We start from the raw sequence: 22,834 nt of genomic DNA, 5'->3' as shown, positions 1-22,834 counted from the left end.
TACGGGAGATTTAATACTTTAGTCAGTTTTTGCAGGCGCCGGCAGTTTCTAAAGTGCCGTAAGTGACTGGCGACTCCAGAAATTTGTAATTACGCAGATTTCTGGACATCGCTAGTTTGTCAGACTTACGGAACTTTAGCATCTGACGGCGCCGTATATGGGATAGCTCGAGTTGCGAGCTGAAACTACGGGCGGCGCAGGTTTCCACGCTTGCGCCGAAACCTGCGCCGTATATCGGATCGCGCCCACAGTCTTAATAAATACCAAATTTTAATAATTAGTTAAAAACTAAGCATTAAAATATGCATTTTAACATAACTTGACTTGAACTTGACTTCAACTAACATTTACACTAATAACATTTGCAGCACTAATAAGCAAGAACACAAATTCACATTGCAGATTGTAGTTGATGATATTCAATTAGAGATTGGAGTTTTTCTTTAATAATTTCTCTTAAGTATGCAAGTTTAAATATATAAGGCTTGCTAATGTCTGAATAATGTGCATATCAACTGGAAATGGATATAATTATAAGTAATGTTTATTAGCTTGGTTTCAATAACACAAAAACAATTAGTGTAAACACATGCAAATTACAATTTTGAAGATTAATTTTGGATTTTTTGAATTACCAAAATAAAGTGAAGTATGTTCTTACTGCAAGTGGAGATACAGAAAATGTATATATTTTTATGCAACAATTAAGATAAGGGATGAAAAATAAATATGTATTACTTAAAGGGATACTAAACACAATTGTTTGTCTTTAATAATTCAGATAGAGCATGCAATTTTAAGCAACTTTCTAATGTACAGGTGAAACTCGAAAAATTAGAATATTGTGTAAAAGTTAATTTATTTCACTAATGCAACTTAAAAGGTGAAACTGATATATGAGATAGACTCATTACATGCACAGCAAGATAGTTCAAGCCGTGATTAGTCATAATTGTGATGATTATGGCTTACAGCTCATGAAAACCCCAAATCCACAATCTCAGAAAATTAGAATATTGTGAAAAGGTGCAATATTCTAGGCTCAAAGTGTCCCACTCTAATCAGCTAATTAAGCCATAACACCTGCAAAGGGTTCCTGAGCCTTTAAATGGTCGCTCAGTCTGGTTCAGTAGGAATCACAATCATGGGAAAGACTGCTGACCTGACAGTTGTGCAGAAAACCATAATTGACACCCTCCACAAGGAGGGAAAGCCTCAAAAGGTAATTGCAAAATAAGTTTGATGTTCCCAAAGTGCTGTATCAAAGCACATTAATAGAAAGTTATGTGGAAGGGAAAAGTGTGGAAGAAAAAGGTGCACAAGCAGCAGGGATAACCGCAGCCTGGAGAGGATTGTCAAGAAAAGGCCATTAAAAAGTGTTGGGGACTTTCACAAGATCCACCACACACATACGGATCCTGGACATGGGCTTCAAATGTCGTATTCCTCTTGTCAAGCCACTCCTGAACAACAAACAACGTCAGAAGCGTCTTACCTGGGCTAAAGAAAAACAGACCTGGTCTGTAGCTCAGTGGTCCAAAATCCTCTTTTCTGATGAGAGCAAATTTTGCATCTCATTTGGAAACCAAGGACCCAGAGTATGGAGGAAGAATGGAGAGGCACACACTGCAAGATGCTTGAAGTCCAGTGTGAAGTTTCCACACTCTGTGTTGATTTGGGGAGCCATGTCATCTGCTGGTGTTGGTCCACTGTGGTTCATTAAGTCCAGGGTCAACGCATCTGTCTACCAGGAGATTTTGGAGCACTTCATGCCTCCTTCCGCAGACAAGCTCTATGGGGATGCTGGCTTCATTTTCCATCAGGACTTGGCACCTGCCCACACAGCCAAAAGCACCAAAACCTGGTTCAATGACCGTGGGATTACTGTGCTTGATTGGCCAGCAAACTCGCCTGACCTGAACCCCATAGAGAATCTATGGGGCATTGCCAAGAGAAAGATTTGAGACATGAGACCGAACAATGCAGAAGAGCTGAAGGCCGCTATTAAAGCATCCTGGTCTTCCATAACACCTCAGCAGTGCCACAGGCTGATAGCTTCCATGCCACGCCGCTTTGAGGCAGTAATTGCTGCAAAAGGGGCCCAAACCAAGTACTGAGTACATAAAGTATGCATGATTATACTTTTCAGAGGTCCGATATTGTTCTACAGCTATGTACAATTCTTGTTTTATTGATTGCATGTAATATTCTAATTTTCTGAGATTGTGGATTTGGGCTTTTCATGAGCTGTAAGCCATAATCATCACAATTATGAAAAATCACGGCTTGAACTATCTTACTTTGCATGCAATGATTCTATCTCATATATTAGTTTCACCTTTTAAGTTGCATTAGTGAAATAAATTAACTTTTGCACGATATTCTAATTTTTCGAGTTTCACCTGTACTCCTATTATCAATTTATTTTTCATTCGCTTGCTATCTTTATTTTAAAATCAGAAATGTAAAGCTTAGGAGCCGGCCCATTTTTGGTTCCGAACCTGGGTTATGCTCGCTTATTGGTGGCTAAATGTACCCACCAATAAGCAAGCACTATCCAGGGTGCTGAACCTAAAATAGGCCGGGTCCTAAGCTTTACATTCCTGCTCTTGAAATAAAGATAGCAAGAGAACAAAGACAAATTGATAAATAGGAGTAAATTAGAAATTTGCTTGAAATTGCAAGCTCTATCTGAATCATGAAAGAAAAAAAATTGGGTTTAGTGTCCCTTTAAGCATTCTATGAGGTTACAATTTGGTGGAGATGTGGGGTTGGGGCTATCAGTAATACATATACCCCAGTACAACAACAATTACTATTTCCATTCAAAGGCATGCATTAGTGAGAACATATAAACTTGTTTTCTTGATTTTGTTAGGCACTCTAAGATGTTTTTAAAAAAATATTTTTGAATTCTTTATATCACAGAATGCTCAGATTGTTGCATTATTTGTTTGAGCGATCATCCTTTCCCATCATTAACTAAAATTTTACTTAAAATGCGATTGAATGCAGCTCTGCACAATTCAGTGTGGATAAAAATACTGTTATTGCAGTTATCGAAAGTGATATTTTATATACTTACTATAAGAAAACAAACTCCAATCATTGCTGCCTTCATTTTAACATCAAGGTCTACTGGAAATTCGATTCCAAAGTTATCAGCATTTGTGAAGACATCATTTACAAAGCCAGACCAGTATTTGGAGATCTTTCCAATAGATGAGTCTTCATTTAATGTTTTCACCTATAAAATACAATATAGATAGGAAGAAATATGTCACAATTAAGATTTTTTTTTTCCTATGGTTCATTTGCCAAAATAATTTTTATGGGGGTATATTTAGATTACTGGTTAAGAACACAGTAAAGGAGCATGTTAGAGTGTGTTATTATTGCACTATTGCATATATATATATATATATATATATATATATATATATATATATATATATATATATATATATATATATATATATATAAATGAGTTCTCCCCAAACTCGAGGACAAAGGCGGCTGAAGAATCATCCACGGCTGGTTCAAAAGAGTTTATTGAGGCAGGGTGCTTAGTACAAAAGGTGAGTGCAAAGCCTTAACACCTGACGCGTTTCACGCATGCGCACATGCGCTTCATCAGAGGTGATGTGTTCAAGGTATGTGTTGGCCTATATGCAGCAGAAGGACCAATCATGTGCTTTGTTTAATCAAGAACTTGTATTTGCACCTGAAGGTAAGGTGTCAAAGTCATTTGCTGCAAATAGGTCACTCATTCAATTTCCTTAATTACTATGTATCAAACAACACAGTAAACATTTTTACAAGTATTTAGTACCAATACCATTGTCAATATATAGAAAATATACATTCTAAGCCTATATAGTTCGTTATGCAAAACGAATTTAGTAAAGGATATAATATTCAAAGAAAAAATTAAAAATAAAAATAAAAATAAGAATAAGAATAAAAATAAAAGTAAGCAGTTAGCAGTGCATATAAAAGAATATATGAATACTTAAATAAAACAATATTATATAAATAGATGACTCAGAAAGAAACTGGTAGTTGATTTAAAGATGCTGACTTGTTGATAATAGTATCAGTTACTGTGAACCAGTGACTATTTAAAATTATAGGCTAGTCACTATCACTGCATCTAGGAAACAATCAACCAGTCTCAGTGTAAAATGGGAAAACACATTATATTAGTATAAATCAGACAATATACCAATATATATGATTATGATAAAAAAGAAATTTGTACAGAAATAGAGAATACATAAAAAACATAAATATAATGTTACAACACACATAATTGATTTCGGATGTGCTAAATTTCTTTATAATTTTTAGACTATTAATATTAGTAACTCTAGAAATTATTTGGAGATTAGGGAATTTAAAGATATAGAGATTAAATGTGGTCCTAGGTGTCTTTTATGTTTTATAAGTGAAAAAAACTCTTAGTATGAGATTGATATGCAATATTTTCTTCTATTATTGTGATATTATGAATTATGTTATGAATTTATCATTCAACAAATAGATCAACATCCATCCTTTTATTAATTCCTTCTGGGACTCTGGTGTGCAACTTTATAATCCAAAAGATCTCTTTTTTTCTTAAACTTTTTTCCCTATTACCACCCCTAGGGTGTTTTTTGATAATATCAATGCCTATGAATGAAAAGTATTTTTGTCCTATGCCATGTAATCTAAAATGTTTAGCGACCGGTGTTTTTGGTTCTTTTTCATCTAAAGAGCGCAAATGCTCTCGGATTCTTTCTTTTAGTGGGCGGGTAGTTATCCCAATGTATTGACTGAAACAAAATAAACAGTTAATGAGATAGATGACATACTGTGAATTACAATCAATTCTATCTCGGATATGGAACATTTGTTTGGTAATGTTAGAAGAAAAGGTTTCTGTCACAGTAATGCACGTGCATCCTTTACATGGTACATGGCCACATTTGAAGCACCCTGGTTTTTGGCTAAGCCAATGTGAGCCTGTTTTTTCTTTATCTGTAAACTGTTTATTAGTTATTTCTCTTATAGTGGGTGCTTTTCGTGCTATACATTTGATTCCTGATGTTAGAATGTTATTAAGTGTTTCATCACCTTTTAAAATTGTTAAATTATGTTTAACTATATTACAAATTTGGTTGTATTGTCTACTGAATTGAGTAATGAATAGGAGATTTTGATCAGGAGATATAGATTTATCAATTTTTTCAGATTTCTTATGGCATCCTTTAAGTAGTTCTTGTCTATTTAGATCTGCCACTTGTTTCTCTATCTTAAGCAGCTGGTTCCTATGGTATCCTCTATCTCAGTGCTTTCCAAACTGTGTGTCGGGACACACTAGTGTGTCGGCAGGAGTGTGTTGGTGTGTCCCTGCTTCAGCACAATTTTTTTTAAATGTATTTATTTTTTTGGTTTCTGAATTTCCGCCTGCCTGCTATGCATATCACATGGTTGATACCATGTGGGTCACAGATCATCTTAACCTATTGGCGCAGCTCAGTGGGAACTGAAACTATTCCCATTGGCGGCTTTGACGGCACATTGGCTCCTGACTGCACGTGTAGTCTCCTTAATTGGCACGTGACTGCATGTGTAGTCATTGAGTGGGACAGCAGTGTGTTTGCAGAGCGGGCAGTAGTCAATCGGACTCACCGAGCTCTGAGGGTGGCAGCTTAAACGCTGAGCTGAAGTCAGAAGTCAGTGGGGTTTTTTTTGCAACTAGCTCCCAGTAGTGCATTGCTGCTCCTGCTCTTGATATATGGATAGGAAGTGGAAACTTAAAAATGCTTGATGATGAAATGTGAGTTTCTTTATCTAATATTCCACCAAATATTAAGAAATTGTGTTCATCCCATCAACCTCATACATCCCATTAAAATAGTAAGTAGCTATTGGTGTTATTAAACTTTTTTTTTAATTCTTGCACATACATACTGTTACTTGTAAATTTCATTATTATATAATTTATGTATTTGTTCGTATCTCTTAAAACAAGCTAGTTTAACCTCCTTTTTGCTAGTTTTTTTTGCTGAATTAATTACTGTGTTGCAAAATGATGTAGGTCTAAAAAGTGTGTCACCAACATAAAAAGTTTGGAAAGCTCTGCTCTATCTGTTAGTCTATTTGTTAACTCCCTTGCTTGCAAAAGATAATCTGTCAGTTCTGTACAATTCCTTCTTAAATGAAGGTATTGTGCTTTTGGAATGCCTCTTTTTAAATGATTAAGATGGCAGGAATCAGCTCTCAGTATCGCGTTTCTAGCCAGTGGTTTTCGGAAGGTACATGTAGAAATTTTTTTGTCTATGACTCTCAGACTCAGATCTAAAAAATCAATCGACTGTTTGTGTATCTGTGCTGTAAAAGTCAAATTGTATTCATTATTATTCATAAAATCTACAAATGTATCTGCTGTGCAGTCATCCCTGATGTCCCAGATAACTATAATGTCATCTATAAAGCGGCCATATATTATAACATTATCCTTGTAAGGAAATAGGTCAGAAAAAATCATGTTAAATTCCAGCCACCCCATATAGATGTTTGCTAGCGCGGGGGCAAATTTTGCCCCCATCGCTGTACCCCGTCTTTGTAGATAATAAGTGCCTTGAAAAATAAAGAAATTGTGTTGTAAAAGGAATTCTGTTATTTGGACAATAAATGATATAAATTCGTTACTATAATCTGAATATCTATGTAACATAAAGTCTATAGCCTCCAATCCTTTTGAATGGGGGATGTTGGAATAAAGAGCCGTAACATCAATAGTTGCCCATGTATAAGTTTCTTTCCAAATTATATCATTAATCTGTGTCAGTAGATGTGTGCTGTCCCTAATATATCCTGGTAAGGCCAGCATGATAGGTTGAAGTATGTGGTCGAGCCAACCACCCAATCTTTCACACAGGGACCCATTACTGGCCACAATGGGTCGTCCAGGTGGATTTTTGAGTCCCTTATGTATCTTAGGTGCAATGCGAAAGTATGGGGTGGTTGGCTGTTCCACATATAAATAATCAGTTAGTTCCTTGTCCATGAAACTATGTTCAATGGCATAATCAAATAGATGACTTAGTTTGTTTTTGAAGGAGGTGGTGGGATTGAACGTTAGTTTGGTGTATAGCATACAATCTTTTAATTGGTTCTCAACTTCCCCAATATAATCACTTTTGTTCAAAACCACCACTGCCCCTCCCTTATCAGCCTGGACTATCACCACATTGTCATTTTTTTGAAGTCTAGTCAATGCCTGTCTTTGTTGTCGTGTAAGATTATCCCTAGATATATCTAGAGGATTTTTTTCAATCGTTTTTGATAAGTCAGTCAATTCTTTCTCTACCACTCTCTGATATAGGTCCAACAATTGATGTCTAGAATTTATTGGATAAAAATAAGAAACGTTCTTATAAGTGAAAGATGTGCAATTATTTGTGAGTGTGTCAGTAGATCTGGTGGATTCCTGTTGTAAGGAAGTCAGGTTAGTAAGATCCATCAGATCAGTGTATTTAAGTCCCACTGAATCATGCTTATTAAAAACTTGTGTATTTTCAGGTGAGTGCTCAGTTGTTGTGTCTTTAAAGTGTTTTTTCAAAACTATTTTACGGACAAATCTATTGATATCAATAAGTGTATTTACAAGATCAAAATTATGTGCTGGTGCATACGATAAACCTTTATTTAGCAAATTACATTCTGTGTTGGACAATTTATAATCAGAGAGGTTAATGACAGCTACTTCTTTACTGTTTTTCTGACCCTGCTGGGGTATCAAACAGATGGTCCTGTTTGGTCCATATCTATTGCATCTTGTGTTTTCTTGGGTGTACTAGTCTGGCTAGGTCGTTTCACTAAGGTTTTTAACTCTTTTCTACTAGTACTAGGATTCAGACTGGTCCTATCTGGTTCAAGTAAGCCTTGTGACTGTTCATCTTCAGTTGATTGTGCACTAGTATCTTGATAATCTGTGTCTATACTAGAGAATGTCACATGTTTATTTTTGTTTTTATCCAACTTGTTCTTGTTACCTTTTTTGTTTCTATTTTTTTCTTTATTTTTCTTTGTAGATGGCCAATTTTGTCTAATGGGTTTGTGCTGTTGCCATGAATATACTATGTTAAGTTCATAGTCCTTAACATCTCTCTGGTACTTCTGTACCTTCCTTTCAGATAATGTTGTGTCTAGAATGTCTATTGTTTCAGTGAGCTGTTTGGTGTAATCTATGTATTTTTGGGTAGTTTCAAATGGTTTAAGTGTTTCAATAGCATTATTGATTTCTATAAGTACTTGGGGCTCCATGTACTAAGCAGTCAGCGAGCTACCCGCAACAAATCTCGCGTCAAAACTCGCAAACTGATATGTACAAAGCCGTCAATTGTGTTAAAACTCGCATCTTTAAAATTGCGAGCGTACTTATCCGCCAAACCTCGCTACCGCTCCATTTTTCACTGTAATTAGACACATTTGACCACCAACTCGCCAAAAAACGAATGTACTAAAAAATCTATTTGTCCGCTCGCTACAATTTCCGCTCCCACCTCGCTATTTTTGCCTCGCCACCTTTTAGGTGGCGGGCAAGGTACAAAACAATAGGAAAGTCAATCTAGACGCCAGTCTAGACATATATAAAAGGCAGTAATATCAGCAAAGTTGTTTAGATAAGTTGAACTTTTATAGGAGCAAAATTCTATTCCCGCGACTACTATGATGTTCGTGACACCTTGCATGTCACGTGTTAATAATTGGCCAGACAATTCAACTAAAAGTTAAGTACCATCAGCTTAGTCGCGGCGAGCGAGGCGTCAAATTTATCAACAATCCGCAACTGCTCGCGGCGGGCTAGACTTGTCTATTTATTGGGGGAATATTAGTACATAGCGACAGCGGACACCATTTCGCCCGCGGCGAGTAACGGCGAGTTTATCCGCGTCTACAATGACGGATGAATTGACGGCTTAGTACATGGAGCCCTTGGTCTCTTTCCTCTTTTTTATGGCATAGTAGTTGTTTCATTAATATTATGGAACAGTTGGTTAAATTCTCATTCCATTCCTCCATAAATTTAGGATTACTAAGTGCAAAGGACGGGTATTTTTTCATTCGTAAGCCCCTAGGTACCTTATGTTCAGATATATAGAGTTCTAAGAACTCTATGTCCCACCACAAATTGGTTTCTCTAAATCTTAACAATTCCAATTTAGAAAATACATTAGCAATATCATCCTCATCAACAAGAACTAGTGCTTGGCTATCACCTTTTAGTGCATTTTCCATGATGCGTTTTCTTTTGGTTTCATTTATAACCCCTGTGGGTGCCTTCATTGCCATTATGGAAAACGCACTAGAAGAGTACTAAATATGTAAATTATATACTGTGTATTAAAGAACCAGAGGGGCCCTCAATATATATAGCTGCAAAGATACAAATCAGACAGCCTAAGAACAAGAAAAATTGTTAGCAGGTATAAATGTTAGGGGATCTAACACCAGTGTGTACAAAGACACTATATATATGTCTAAACAGTGTTTCAATACTCAGTAGTAAGCATTCTCCTAGTTTCAAAAAACAGTTTGTTATGCTTGACAAATTGTGGAAAATTCAAACATTAAGTAATGGTATAGTCCACAATATATTGATGTAAAATGTCCCAAATGTAGCGCTATAGTTTTATATATTAGAGCGCTTAAGAAAGTTCAAGCAAGAAACAAACTGTGGGAAAAGAAAAGCTGTAGTGTAGACGTCCCCACAGACCTTTAGAGCCAATGTACAATCCAGGTGTACACAATAGATTTGAAAAGTACCTTCAAAGTAGATAGATCAGGAAGTTTTAATTTTGAGTGAAAAGGTTCCAGACTTCGTCCTCCGAAGACCCTCGATAGGCTAAAGCCCCCAAGCTCCGACGGAGGAAGATGGCTGTGTCCTCGTTTCCACTTGTCCTCAAACGACCAAAGCTCTGACGTCAGAGTAATGTGCCGTGTCGCACAGAAGGTCCGCTGTGAGATGTGAAGCGTGAGGAAAACGTGCAGCGTCACACGGAAGCTTCAACGGGACAAACCAGGTGTCCTCAAGGTCCTAGGTAAACCGGCTCTTCTGGTCTGACTGCGGGCTCCGGGTGATCGACAGCCAAAGCGGTATCTCATCCGCTGGATATAGAAATGAGTTCTCCCCAAACACGAGGACAAAGGCGGCTGAAGAATCATCCACGGCTGGTTCAAAAGAGTTTATTGAGGCAGGGTGCTTAGTACAAAAGGTGAGTGCAAAGCCTTAACACCTGACGCATTTCGCGCATGCGCACATGCGCTTCATCAGAGGTGATGTGTTCAAGGTATGTGTTGGCCTATATGCAGCAGAAGGACCAATCATGTGCTTTGTTTAATCAAGAACTTGTATTTGCACCTGAAGGTAAGGTGTCAAAGTCATTTGCTGCAAATAGGTCACTCATACAATTTCCTTAATTACTATGTATCAAACAACACAGTAAACATTTTTACAAGTATTTAGTACCAATACCATTGTCAATATATAGAAAATATACATTCTAAGCCTATATAGTTCGTTATGCAAAACGAATTTAGTAAAGGATATAATATTCAAAGAAAAAATTAAAAATAAAAATAATAATAAGAATAAAAATAAAAGTAAGCAGTTAGCAGTGCATATAAAAGAATATATGAATACTTAAATAAAACAATATTATATAAATAGATGACTCAGAAAGAAACTGGTAGTTGATTTAAAGATGCTGACTTGTTGATAATAGTATCAGTTATATATATATATATATATATATATATATATATATATATATATATATATATATTGTGACAGAGTGTATGGAAAGATAGTGAATGGTGTATACATAGGACCCAAAATCTTACACAGTTTCTACCCTGAAAGCCGGATAAGCATATAGCACCAGGGAACGCTATTGCTTATTTATTTGCACTATGTTTCTATGTGTACATTTTGTGTTCCCTGGGGTGGAGTATTTGGAAGAGCAGGGTGGGCCGATTCTCCATCCCACTAACAGGTAGATTGTGAGAATCCAGTTCAGGTTTTCAACTGAGTCTGAGTAAATTAAGGTTATTAGACTCACCAGAGACTGGTAGGTTTCTTTTAAAACACTGGGGAAATCCTAAATTAGAGACACACGCATGCGGATTTGGCAAAAGTAGTATTGCTGCAAGTGGGAAAACTGGTAAATTTGAAAGCAGTGGGTTACTATTGTTATTTTGGTGGTAAGCTGCACCATAATAGTCAGCTATAATTTGTTTAGTAAGAGCTCAGAGAAGCTAGGATTTTTGTTTATGTTTTGTTTACTTGTTAAATGAAACAATGCTATTTTGCTGCAAGAAATATGTGTGTGTCTGTCTTTAACCTGTGCAAACGACCACTGAGAGCTAGCTGATCACATCTGGTGAACTACTGACAAGAGACATATATGTGATTAACCACCAGTCACCTGCTAGCTTCCAGTAGTGCATTTCTGCTCTTAAACCTACCTAGATATGCATTTCAACAAAGAATAACAAGAGAACAACATTTTTAATATTTGAAGTAACGTTAAAGGGACAGTCTAGGCCAAAATAAATTTTCATGATTCAGATAGAGCATGTGATTTTAAACAATTTTCCAATTTACTTTTATCACCAATTTTGCTTTGTTTTCTTGGTATTCTTAGTTTAAAGCTTAACCTAGGAGGTTCATATGCTAATTTTTTAGACCTTGAAGGCCACCTCTTTTCAGAATGCATTTTAACAGTTTTTCACCACTAGAGGGTGTTAGTTCATGTGTTTCATATAGATAACACTGTTCTTGTGCACGTGAAGTTATCTGGGAGCAGGCACTGATTGGCTAAACTGCAAGTCTGTCAAAAGAACTGAAATAAAGGGGCAGTTTGCAGAGGCTTAGATACAAGATAATCACAGAGGTTAAAAGTATATTAATATAACTGTGTTGGTTATGCAAAACTGGGGAATGGGTAATAAAGGGATTATCTATCTTTTAAAACAATAAAAATTCTGGTGTAGACTGTCCCTTTAACAGTCTCTTAAATTGCATCTGAACCATGAAAGTTTGTTTGATGTTCATGCCTGTTTAATACTACCCTTCCTTTCACATATGTTTCAGAAACAGCAATATAAACGGATTTTTTATTAACTGCTTTACATTAAAGGGACATTAAACCCAAAAATTTTCTTTCATTATTCAGACAGAGAATACAATTTTAAACAAAATTACAATTTACTTCTATTATCTAATTTGCTTCATTCTTTAGATATCCTTAGTTAAAGAAATAGCAATGCACATGGGTGAGCCAATCACATGAGGCATCTATGTGCAGCCACCAATCAGAAGCTACTGAGCCTATCTAGATATGCTTTTCGGGAAAGAATATCAAGAGAATGAAGCAAATTAGATAATAGAAGTAAATTAGAAAGTTGTTTAAAATTGCATTCTCTATCTGAATAATGAAAGAAAAAAATTTGGGTTTAATGTCCCTTTAACTGGTAATGTACTTTAAAGCCATTATTTTGAATCTCCGTCTTTTTCTGTTATAGTCTTCAAAAAAAAAAAAAAAGCTTGAAAATGTAATATGGACAATAATATATAACTACAATTTTAAGTGAAGAGGGGCTCCCCTTTTCCATTTAAAGTATTCCTTATGCACCTTGAGCTGTAGCACGGTTTTGGGTTAGCGTGCAAGCGTTACAATCAAAAGGCTTTCTTTAGTGCACACTATAAAAGTTTAAGGGGAGAGGGAGTTAGTGTAGTCTCAATATCCAGTCGTGAAGTTAGCGCACCGAGTCTTTCTCTTGAGCTTATAATCCTCTAATTACCCATTCCCCAGGTTTGCATAACCAACGCAGTTATAATAATACATGTTTTACCTCTGTAATTACCTTGTATCTAAGCCTCTGCAGACTGCCCCCTTATTTCAGTTCTTTTGAAATACTTGCATTTTAGCCAATCAGTGCTCACTCCTCTGTGAATTCACGTGCATGAGCTTAATGTAATCTATATGAAACACATGAACTAACACCCTTAGCCCTCATCTTAGAGGGGGCCTTCAAGGTCTAAGAAATTAGCATAAGAACCTACTAGGTTTAGCTTTCACCTAAGAATACCAAGAGAACAAAGCAAAATTGGACTTGACTGTCCCTTTAATTGGAACTTGGAATACCAGCGCTAACCCGACAATTAATATTTTTTATCTTGAGTGCATTTTGCGCAAAAATGCGATAATAAATGATCTCTCCACTTGTGATCTAGGCCAAAATGTTTAATTGTTGGTGGTAAAAAAATTTCATCATATGTTGGACCACCTTATGAATTCACCAGTATATCATGCGCAGTGAGTGCCACACGCCTCCAACAGCTGATGTCACGTCATCGGAAGTGACGCGGGTCCAGACAAATTTTAGAACACCAGATTACTACTTAGAGCTAAAACTGAAAGTAAAAGAAGAGAAATCACCCTGAGGAAAGCAGCATCCTATCTCACTGATCAGTGTCACTAAAGAGGTGATGTTTTATGCATATGACAAATTATTTACTGTCTTTACATAATGATATATATATATACATATTTTTTCGTTTTACTGAACTAATTAAAAAAGGTCCTTTATAAAAATTGGGTTTCCACATACTAAGTAACAGTTTTTTTTGACATAATGCTTTTTTTTGGTATTATTTATTTACTTAATCTTTACAAATGCTTAATAGTGATGGGTGTGTGTATGTGTCATCTACTCCATAATGACAATGGCAAGTTTTGACAAACTCACCTGGCTGTGAGTGCTTGTGTCTGCTATTAATGCCTGAGTGTGTGTGTATGCCTATCTATCCCTGCCTGTGTGTGCATGTATCTGCCTATTACTGCCTGTGTGTGTATGCCTATCTATCCCTGTCTGTGTGTGCATGTATCTGCCTATTACTGCCTCTGTGTGCATGTATCTGCCTATTACTTCCTGTGTGTGTGTCTGCCTATCTGTCCCTGCCTGTGTGTGCATGTATCTGCCTATTACTTCCTGTGTGTGTGTCTGCCTATCTGTCCCTGCCTGTGTGTGCATGTATCTGCCTATTACTGCCTGTGTGTGCATGTATCTGCCTATTACTGCCTGTGAGTGCATGTATCTGCCTATTAAGGCCTGTGTGTGTATGCCTATCTATCCCTGCCTGTGTGTGCATGTATCTGCCTTTTACTGCCTGTGTGTGCATGCCTATCTATCCCTGTCTGTGTGTGCATGTATCTGCCTATTACTTCCTGTGTGTGTGTGTATGCCTATCTATCCCTGTCTGTGTGTGCATGTATCTGCCTATTACTTCTTCTGTGTGTGTGTGTATGCCTATCTATCCCTGTCTGTGAGTGCATGTATCTGCCTATTAAGGCCTGTGTGTGTATGCCTATCTATCCCTGCCTGTGTGTGCATGTATCTGCCTTTTTACTGCCTGTGTGTGCATGCCTATCTATCCCTGTCTGTGTGTGCATGTATCTGCCTATTACTTCCTGTGTGTGTATGCCTATCTATCCCTGTCTGTGTGTGCATGTATCTGCCTATTACTTCCTCTGTGTGTGTGTGTATGCCTATCTATCCCTGTCTGTGTGTGCATGTATCTGCCTATTACTTCCTGTGTGTGTGTGTGTGTATGCCTATCTATCCCTGTCTGTGTGTGCATGTATCTGCCTATTACTTCCTGTGTGTGTGTTTGTGTGTGTGCCTATATTAGGGTTGCCACCCGCCCCGGTTTCACCGGGACAGTCCCGGTCTGAGGCTCTGTGTCCCGTGTCCCGGAACTAGCCTCAAATGCCCCGGGTCAAGCGCTCCCCTGGCGCAGCAGTGAGCACAGACTTTACAAAAAATTAGCTGGCCAGAGGAGCGCTTAGCCCGGCGTTACTCAGGACCAAAGTGACATTAACACACCCGAGTATGGAAACGCTTCATAAACTCTGCACTAGGCTCCACCCCATAACAAATCCGTGCATGGTTGTCATGGATTTCGGGTGACATGTATGACGTGCCTTGGGGGGGCAGAGGCACCCTACCTCATTTAATTGGCTGAAAGGTTAAACATATAGTCTGCACTCTCCAATTGCAAGTGGCAGCCTTTGTCATCCCCCGCCCTTATTGGCCGCTTGGCATATTCTGTCACAAAATAGCTGGTGGGTGGATTTACATGTCTTGTTTTATGGAGTGTGCGCGCACAGTCTGTCATGCAGTGTTAGGGTGGCAGCGCGCCTGCTCAGTTGTCATTTGAGGATAATTGCTGCTCTATCTGAGAAGTTTTATTATTAGTTGAGTGTCGCTTAAATATAAACACAGGCATAGAAACGGGGGCTGCGCCGCTGCTACCTTTATATAATGTCACAAATAAACCAGTAGCACTACATGGTACAGTTGGCATGAACTCAACAATTAAAGTTTTGAAAAGGTACAATTTCATTTTGCTCACTAATGTCCGTATGGTAAGCAAGTCTGTGTCTTAGACTTAGTTCAACTGAAGACTGTGCCACTGTTAGCTCTCAAGATTACACTAAAACTGAAGCAAGAGCGTGTAAGGTTGGTTGGTTGGATGTGTAAATCTGCAGCACTAGATAATACTTGTGTTTGTTTAATTGTTATTATCACTAATATAATATTCTTTACAATTGCCTACAGAATGTACCTACTATTTATTCTTGGGATTGTTATTCTCTTTTATTTAATGTAATGATTTATCTTAATAATTTAATTTTTTTTTGTGGGAGGGGGGAATACAGGGTCCAGGAGGGGAGTGTCGTCACATCCTGTGGCAGTCAGAAAGACAGGACATTGCGCAAAATCATCAGTTACCCGCCCACCAGTTACATATATATATATAAATAAATAATTTCATAATAAATTTGAGGCTGTGACAAGCCACGCCCAAAGCCACACCCCAAACCACGCCCAAAGCCACACCCTCTCCATGCCCACTTAAAAAGTGTCCAGGATTTTTTTTGGGCAAAAGGTGGCAACCCTAGCCTATATATCCCTGCCTGTGTGTGCATGTATCTGCCTATTACTGCCTGTGTGTGCATGTACCTGCATATTACTGCCTGTGTGTGCATGTACCTGCATATTACTGCCTGTGTGTGCATGTATCTGCCTATTATTGTCTGTGTGTGCATGTCTCTGTCTATTACTGCCTGTGTGTGCATGTCTCTGTCTATTACTGCCTGTGTGTGCATGTCTGTCTATTACTGCCTGTGTGTGCATGTCTGTCTATTACTGCCTGTGTGTGCATGTCTGTCTATTACTGCCTGTGTGTGCATGTCTGTCTATTACTGCCTGTGTGTGCATGTCTGTCTATTACTGCCTGTGTGTGAATGTCTGTCTATAACTGCCTGTGTGTGCATGTCTCTGTCTATTACTGCCTGAGTGTGCATGTCTCTGTCTATTACTGCCTGAGTGTGCATGTATCTGCCTATCACTGACTGTGTGTGTGCATGCCTATCTATCCCTGCCTGTGTGTGCATCTATCTGGTTATTACTGCCTGTGTGTGCATGTATCTGCCTATTATTGTCTGTGTGTGCATGTCTCTGTCTATTACTGCCTGTGTGTATAGTATATTTGAAAAATAAACAGCTATTACAGTTCTTTATCAAATTATTTATGTGCAAAAAAAAACATAGGCTTTAATAGTGAATTTTGTAAAAAAAATAAAATATTATAACTTTTCCTAATAATTGTAATAGACCCTTACAAATACACCCAGTAACATATTGTAATCCTTTAGAAAATCTTACCTGATGACTTTTCTGCAAAGTTCAACTTTAAAGTATATTGGAAGTTTTGTAGATACATTTTGGATAAGAATTTAAAGGGATTGATATGCATTAAACAAATAAATATGCATAGCTATAAGAAAAGTATAAATATAATGGCAATTAGTAAAAGATATAAAGATATTTTTAGATAATATTATATTTGGAAAAAATTGTAGTAGAAAAAGGACACATTTAAAGGGATAGGAAAGTCAAAATTAAATTTTCATAATTCAGGCTACATCATAGAATTTTAAGACAATACTATTATTCTTGTTCTCTTGGTATCCATTGTTGAAAAACATATGTACATATCCTTAGCAGCAATGCACTACTAGTACTCTCACAGCCTGATCTCTCTCTCTCTCTCTCTCTCTCTCTCTCTCTATCTCTATCTCTCTCTATCTCTCTCTATCTCTCTCTATCTCTCTCTCTCTCTCTCTCTCTCTCTCTCTCTCTCGCTCTCTCTCTCTATCTCTCTATCTCTCTATCTCTCTATCTCTCTATCTCTCTATCTCTCTATCTCTCTCTCTCTCTCTCTCTCTCTCTCTCTCTCTCTCTCTCTCTCTCTCTCTCTATCTATCTATCTATCTTTTTGTTTTAAATCCCAGGCAAAACTTCTACTTTGGCACTGAAAACAAACAAACAAAATAATCATGTTGCGTTACAACATGACCAAAAAATATTATGCCTAAAAACCTAGGGTGTGTGTGTGGGGGGGGGGGGGGGGGCAGCAGAGGTTTAAGTGCCTAGGGCAGCACAAAATTTAAATACGCCACCGGTGAGAACGTTTTCAGAACAGATTAATACCTTGTTTTCTGCAATTGTTTTTCAATATTCAAATTATTTGAAGCCAACTGGGAGGGACCTAATACTGGAGTAAACCTTACTTGTCACTGTAATTTTGTTACAAGAATAGGTATTGTTTTGCAGTTCCTTACCTGTTATCCCTAAAAGTTTACCATATAATTACACGTAGGACAAAATATATTTGCTAAGAATAACTCCCATTTGTTTTTAAAGTTTGGTAAGAATTTTGCCTTAAGGTAAACTCTAATAAAATGTTTTATTTTGTATTATTTTAATACAGCTATAACACAAAACATCCTGGGAGCAATTAACTGAATGTTAATGGAAGTAAATTACTACTCATAGATCAGTGAACCTAATTCATTTTTTAAAAGCAAGTGACACCCCAGGGTTTCTCCTAATGTACTAGGTACAGGAAACAAAATACAATATATGGATTATATTATTATAGTGCTAATGTTTTACTTAAAAATAATGTAAAATCATGTGTTAGAATAATTTTTAGTATGTATGTATGTGTGTGTGTGTATATATATATATATATATATATATATATATATTTATATATATATATATATATATAGTGTAGCTCACAAAAGTGAGTACACCCCTCACATTTTTGTAAATATTTTATTATATCTTTTCATGTGACAACACTGAAGAAATGACACTTTGCTAAAATATAAAGTAGTGAGTGTAGAGCCTGTAGAACAGTGTAAATTTTCTGTCCCCTCAAAATAACTCAACACACAGCCACAGCACTCATGCAGGCCCAGACCATGACACTCCCACCACCATGCTTGACTGTAGGCAAGACACACTTGTCTTTGTATTCCTCACCTGGTTGCCGCCACACACGCTTGACACCATCTGAACCAAATAAGTTTATCTTGGTCTTATCGGACAACAGGACATGGTTCCAGTAATCCATGTCCTTAGTCTGCTTGTCTTCAGCAAACTGTTTGCAGGCTTTCTTGTGCATCATCTTTAGAAGAGGCTTCCTTCTGGGACGACAGCCATGCAGACCAATTTGATGCAGTGTGCAGCTTATGGTCTGAGCACTGACAGGCTGACCCCCACACCCCTTTAACCTCTGCAGCAATGCTGTCAGCACTCATAAGTCTATTTCCCAAAGACAACCTCTGGATATGACGCTGAGCATGTGCACTCAACTTCTTTGTTTGACCATGGCGAAGCCTGTTCTGAGGGGAACCTGTCCTTTGAAACTGCTGTATGGTCTTGCCTGCCGTGATGCAGCTCAGTTTCAGGGTCTTGGAAATCTTCTTATATCCTAGGCCATCTTTATGTAGAGCAACAATTCTTTTTTTCAGATCCTCAGAGAGTTCTTTGCCATGAGGTGCCATGTTGAACTTCCAGTGACCAGTATAAGAGAGTGTGAGAGCGAGAACACCAAATTTAACACACTTGCTCCCCATTCACACCTGAGACCTTTAACACTAACAAGTCACATGACACCGGGGAGGGAAAATGGCTAATTAAGCCCAATTTGAACATTTCCACTTAGGGGTGTACCCACTTTTGTTGCCAACGGTTTAGACATTAATGGCTGTGTGTTGAGTTATTTTGAGGGGACAGCAAATTTACACTGTTATACATGCTGTACACTCACTACTTTACATTGTAGCAAAGTGTCTATTTCACTAATGCAACTTAAAAGGTGAAACTAATATATGAGAGAGACTCATTACATGTAAAGCATGATCGTTCAAGCCGTGATTTGTCATAATTGTGATGATTATGGCTTACAGCTCATGAAAACCCCAAATCCACAATCTCAGAAAACTAGAATATTGTGAAAAGGTGCAATATTCTGGGCTCAAAGTGTCCCACTCTAATCAGCTAATTAAGCCTTAACACCTGCAAAGGGTTCCTGAGCCTTTAAATGGTCTCCCAGTCTGGTTCAGTAGGAATCACAATCATGGGAAAGACTGCTGACCTGACAGTTGTGCAGAAAACCATCATTGACACCCTCCAGGGGAAAAAACCTCAAAAGGTAATTGCAAAAGAAGTTGGATGTTACCAAAGTGCTGTATCAAAGCACATTAATAGAAAGTTATGTGAAAGGGAAAAGTGTGGAAGAAAAAGGTGCATAAGCAGCAGGGATGACCGCAGCCTGGAGAGAATTGTCAGGAAAAGGCCATTCAAAAGTGTTGGGGACTTTCACAAGGAGTGGACTGAGGCTGGAGTCAGTGCATCAAGAGCCACCACACACAGACGGATCCTGGACATGGGCTTCAAATGTCGTATTCCTCTTGTCAAGCCACTCCTGAACAACAAACAACGTCATAAGCGTCTTACCTGGGATAAAGAAAAACAGACCCGGTCTGTTGCTCAGTGGTCCAAAGTCTTCTTTTCTGATGAGAGCAAATGTTGCATCTCATTTTGAAACCAAGGACCCAGAGTATGGAGGAAGAATGGAGAGGCACACACTGCAAGATGCTTGAAGTCCAGTGTGAAGTTTCCACAGTCTGTGTTGATTTGGGGAGCCATGTCATCTGCTGGTGTTGGTCCACTGTGCTTTATTAAGTCCAGGGTCAACGCAGCCATCTACCAGGAGATTTTGGAGCACTTCATGCTTCCTTCTGCAGACGAGCTCTATGGGGATGCTGACTTCATTTTCCAGCAGGACTTGGCACCTGCCCACACTGCCAAAAGCATCAAAACCTGGTTCAATGACCATGGGATTACTGTGCTTGATTGGCCAGCAAACTCGTCTGACCTGAACCCCATAGAGAATAGTATTTAAAAAAACTGCTGATCTACTGGGATTTTCATGCACAATCATCTTTATGGTTTACATAGAATGGTCAGAAAAAGAGAAAATATCCAGTGAGTGGCAGTTGTGTGGACGAAAATGCCTTGTTGAGGTCAGAGGAGAATGGGCAGACTGGTTCGAGATGATAGAAAGGCAACAGTAACTCAAATAACCCCTCTTTACAACTAAGGTATGCAGAATACCATCTGTGAATGCACAACACGTTGAACCTTGATGCAGATGGGCAACAGCAGCAGAAGACCACACTACGGGTGCCACTCCTGTCAGCTAAGAACAGGAAACTGAGGCTACAATTTGCACAGGCTCACCAAAATTGGACAATAGAAGATTGGAAAAACGTTGCCTGGCCTGATGAGTCTCGATTTTCAGCTGCAACATTTAGATGGTAGTGTCAGAATTTGGCGAAACAACATAAAAGCATGGATCCATCCTGCCTTGTATCAACAGTTCAGACTGGTGGTGGTGTAATGGTGTAAGGGATATTTTCTTGGCACACTTTGGGCCCCTTAGTACCAATTGAGCATCGTTTAAAAGCCAAGGCCTACCTTAGTATTCTTGCTGACCATGTCCATCCCTTTATGACTAAAGTGTACCCATCTTCTGGTGGCTACTTTCAGCAGGATAATGCACCATGTCACAAAGCTTAAATAATCTCAAACTGGTTTCTTGAACATGACAATGAGTTCACTGTTCTCCAATGGTCTCCACAGTCACCAGATCTCAATCCAATAGAGCAACTTTGGGATGTGGTGGAACGGGAGACTTGCATCATGGATGTGCAGCTGACAAATCTACAGCAACTGCATCACGCTATCATGTCAATATGGACCAAAATGTCTGAGGAATGTTTTCAACGCCTTGTTGAATCTATGCCGCCAATAATTAGGGCAGTTCTGAAGGCAAATGGGGGTCCAACCCGGTACTATCAAGGTGTACCGCAGGCTAGCACGTTGCAACACAGGCTAGCTTTTTGCAGTTGTGGACTAGCTTTTTGCAGTTGCAGGCTAGCTCATTGTGGAGCAGGCTAGCTCATTGTGGAGCAGGCTTGCTCTTTACAGTTGCAGGCTAGCTCTTTGCATTTGTAGGCTAGCTCGTTGCGGTTGCAGGCTAGCTTGTTGCAGGCTAGCTCGTTGCGGTTGCAGGCTAGCTCGTTGCGGTTGCAGGCTAGCTCGTTGCGTTTGTAGGCTAGCTCGTTGCGGTTGCAGGCTAGCATGTTGTGACACAGGCTAGCTCTTTGTGGTTGCAGGCTAGCTCTTTGCGGTTGTAGGCTAGCACGTTGCGGCGCAGGGTAGCTCTTTTGCGGTTGCAGGTTAGCACGTTGTGGCTCAGGCTAGCTCTTTGCGTTTGCAGGCTAGCTTGTTGCGGTTGCAGGCTCGCTATTTATATTTATAAAAATCTCTTTTGTTGACTTTGTATATATCACCTCTATTCTCAAAGGGACATTTAAGAATGTTTTTTGCAGTCTGCAGCTGGGATATCACAGGACTCCACACAAACAATAGGCATTATGATTGTGCTGAAAATTTGAGTCTAGGTGGCGTATTCAACCTTGCAATACTGGCTATTCCAAATAAAAACATAGAGTTAGAAGAACTGTTTCTAAGGGGGTGGGTAGATAAAACCTGCACAATATTCAAAAGTGAATTACAGGAAATGCTAGTAAAATAAATAATAAATCTACATGTACTGCACCATCCTTAAAGGGACCTGAAAACCCAAATTATTATTTTATGATTCAGATAGAACATACATCTTTAAACAACTTTCTAATTTACTTCTATTATAAATTTTGTTTCAGTTTGTATCTTTTATTGCAAGAACAGTAATGCACTGCTAGCTAGATAAATACATAAGCCAATGAAAATAAGGCATATATGTACAGACACCAATCAGCAGCTAGCTCCCAGCCCCTGAACTAAGAAAATTAGATAAAAAGAATAAAATGGAAAGTTGTTTAACATTGTATGTGCTATCTGAATCATGAAAATCTTTTTTCTCTATTACAAATAAATAAATAAATTAAATGGTAACTAATTTTGCGGTGCAGGCTAGCTTGTTGCGGTTGCAGGCTAGCTTGTTGCGGTTGCAGGCTAGCTTGTTGCGGTTGCAGGCTAGCTAGTTGCGGTTGCAGGCTAGCTCTTTGCGGTTGCAGGCTAGCTCTTTGCGGTTGCAGGCTAGCTCTTTGCGGTTGCAGGCTAACTCTTTGCGGTTGCAGGCTAACTCTTTGCGGTTGCAGGCTAGCTCTTTGCGGTTGCAGGCTAGCTTGTTGTGGTTGCAGGCTAGCTTGTTGCGGTTGCAGGCTAGCTCATTGCGGCGCAGGCTAGCTTGTTGTGGTTTCAGGCTAGCTCGTTGCGGTGCAGCCTAGCTCTTTGCGGTTGCAGGCTAGCTCTTTGCGGTTGCAGGCTAGCTCTTTGCGGTTGC

General features: G+C 38.5%; 1 protein-coding gene across 1 annotated transcript in view; it reads right to left on the bottom strand.

Moving 5' to 3' along the window:
• The window catches only part of LOC128655353 (phospholipid scramblase family member 5-like), a 123,141-nt gene that overhangs the window by 21,279 nt on the left and 79,028 nt on the right, over nt 1–22,834 (bottom strand). The window contains exon 6 of the mRNA XM_053709002.1: nt 3,086–3,247. Coding sequence (XP_053564977.1) covers nt 3,086–3,247 — 162 coding nt within the window. The remainder of the gene's footprint in view (nt 1–3,085; nt 3,248–22,834) is intronic.

This window comes from Bombina bombina, chromosome 4 (assembly GCF_027579735.1).
Source record: "Bombina bombina isolate aBomBom1 chromosome 4, aBomBom1.pri, whole genome shotgun sequence".
Lineage (NCBI taxonomy): Eukaryota > Metazoa > Chordata > Amphibia > Anura > Bombinatoridae > Bombina > Bombina bombina.
Note: the sequence above shows the minus strand (reverse complement) of the source record. Positions and strands in the feature narration are given on the sequence as shown.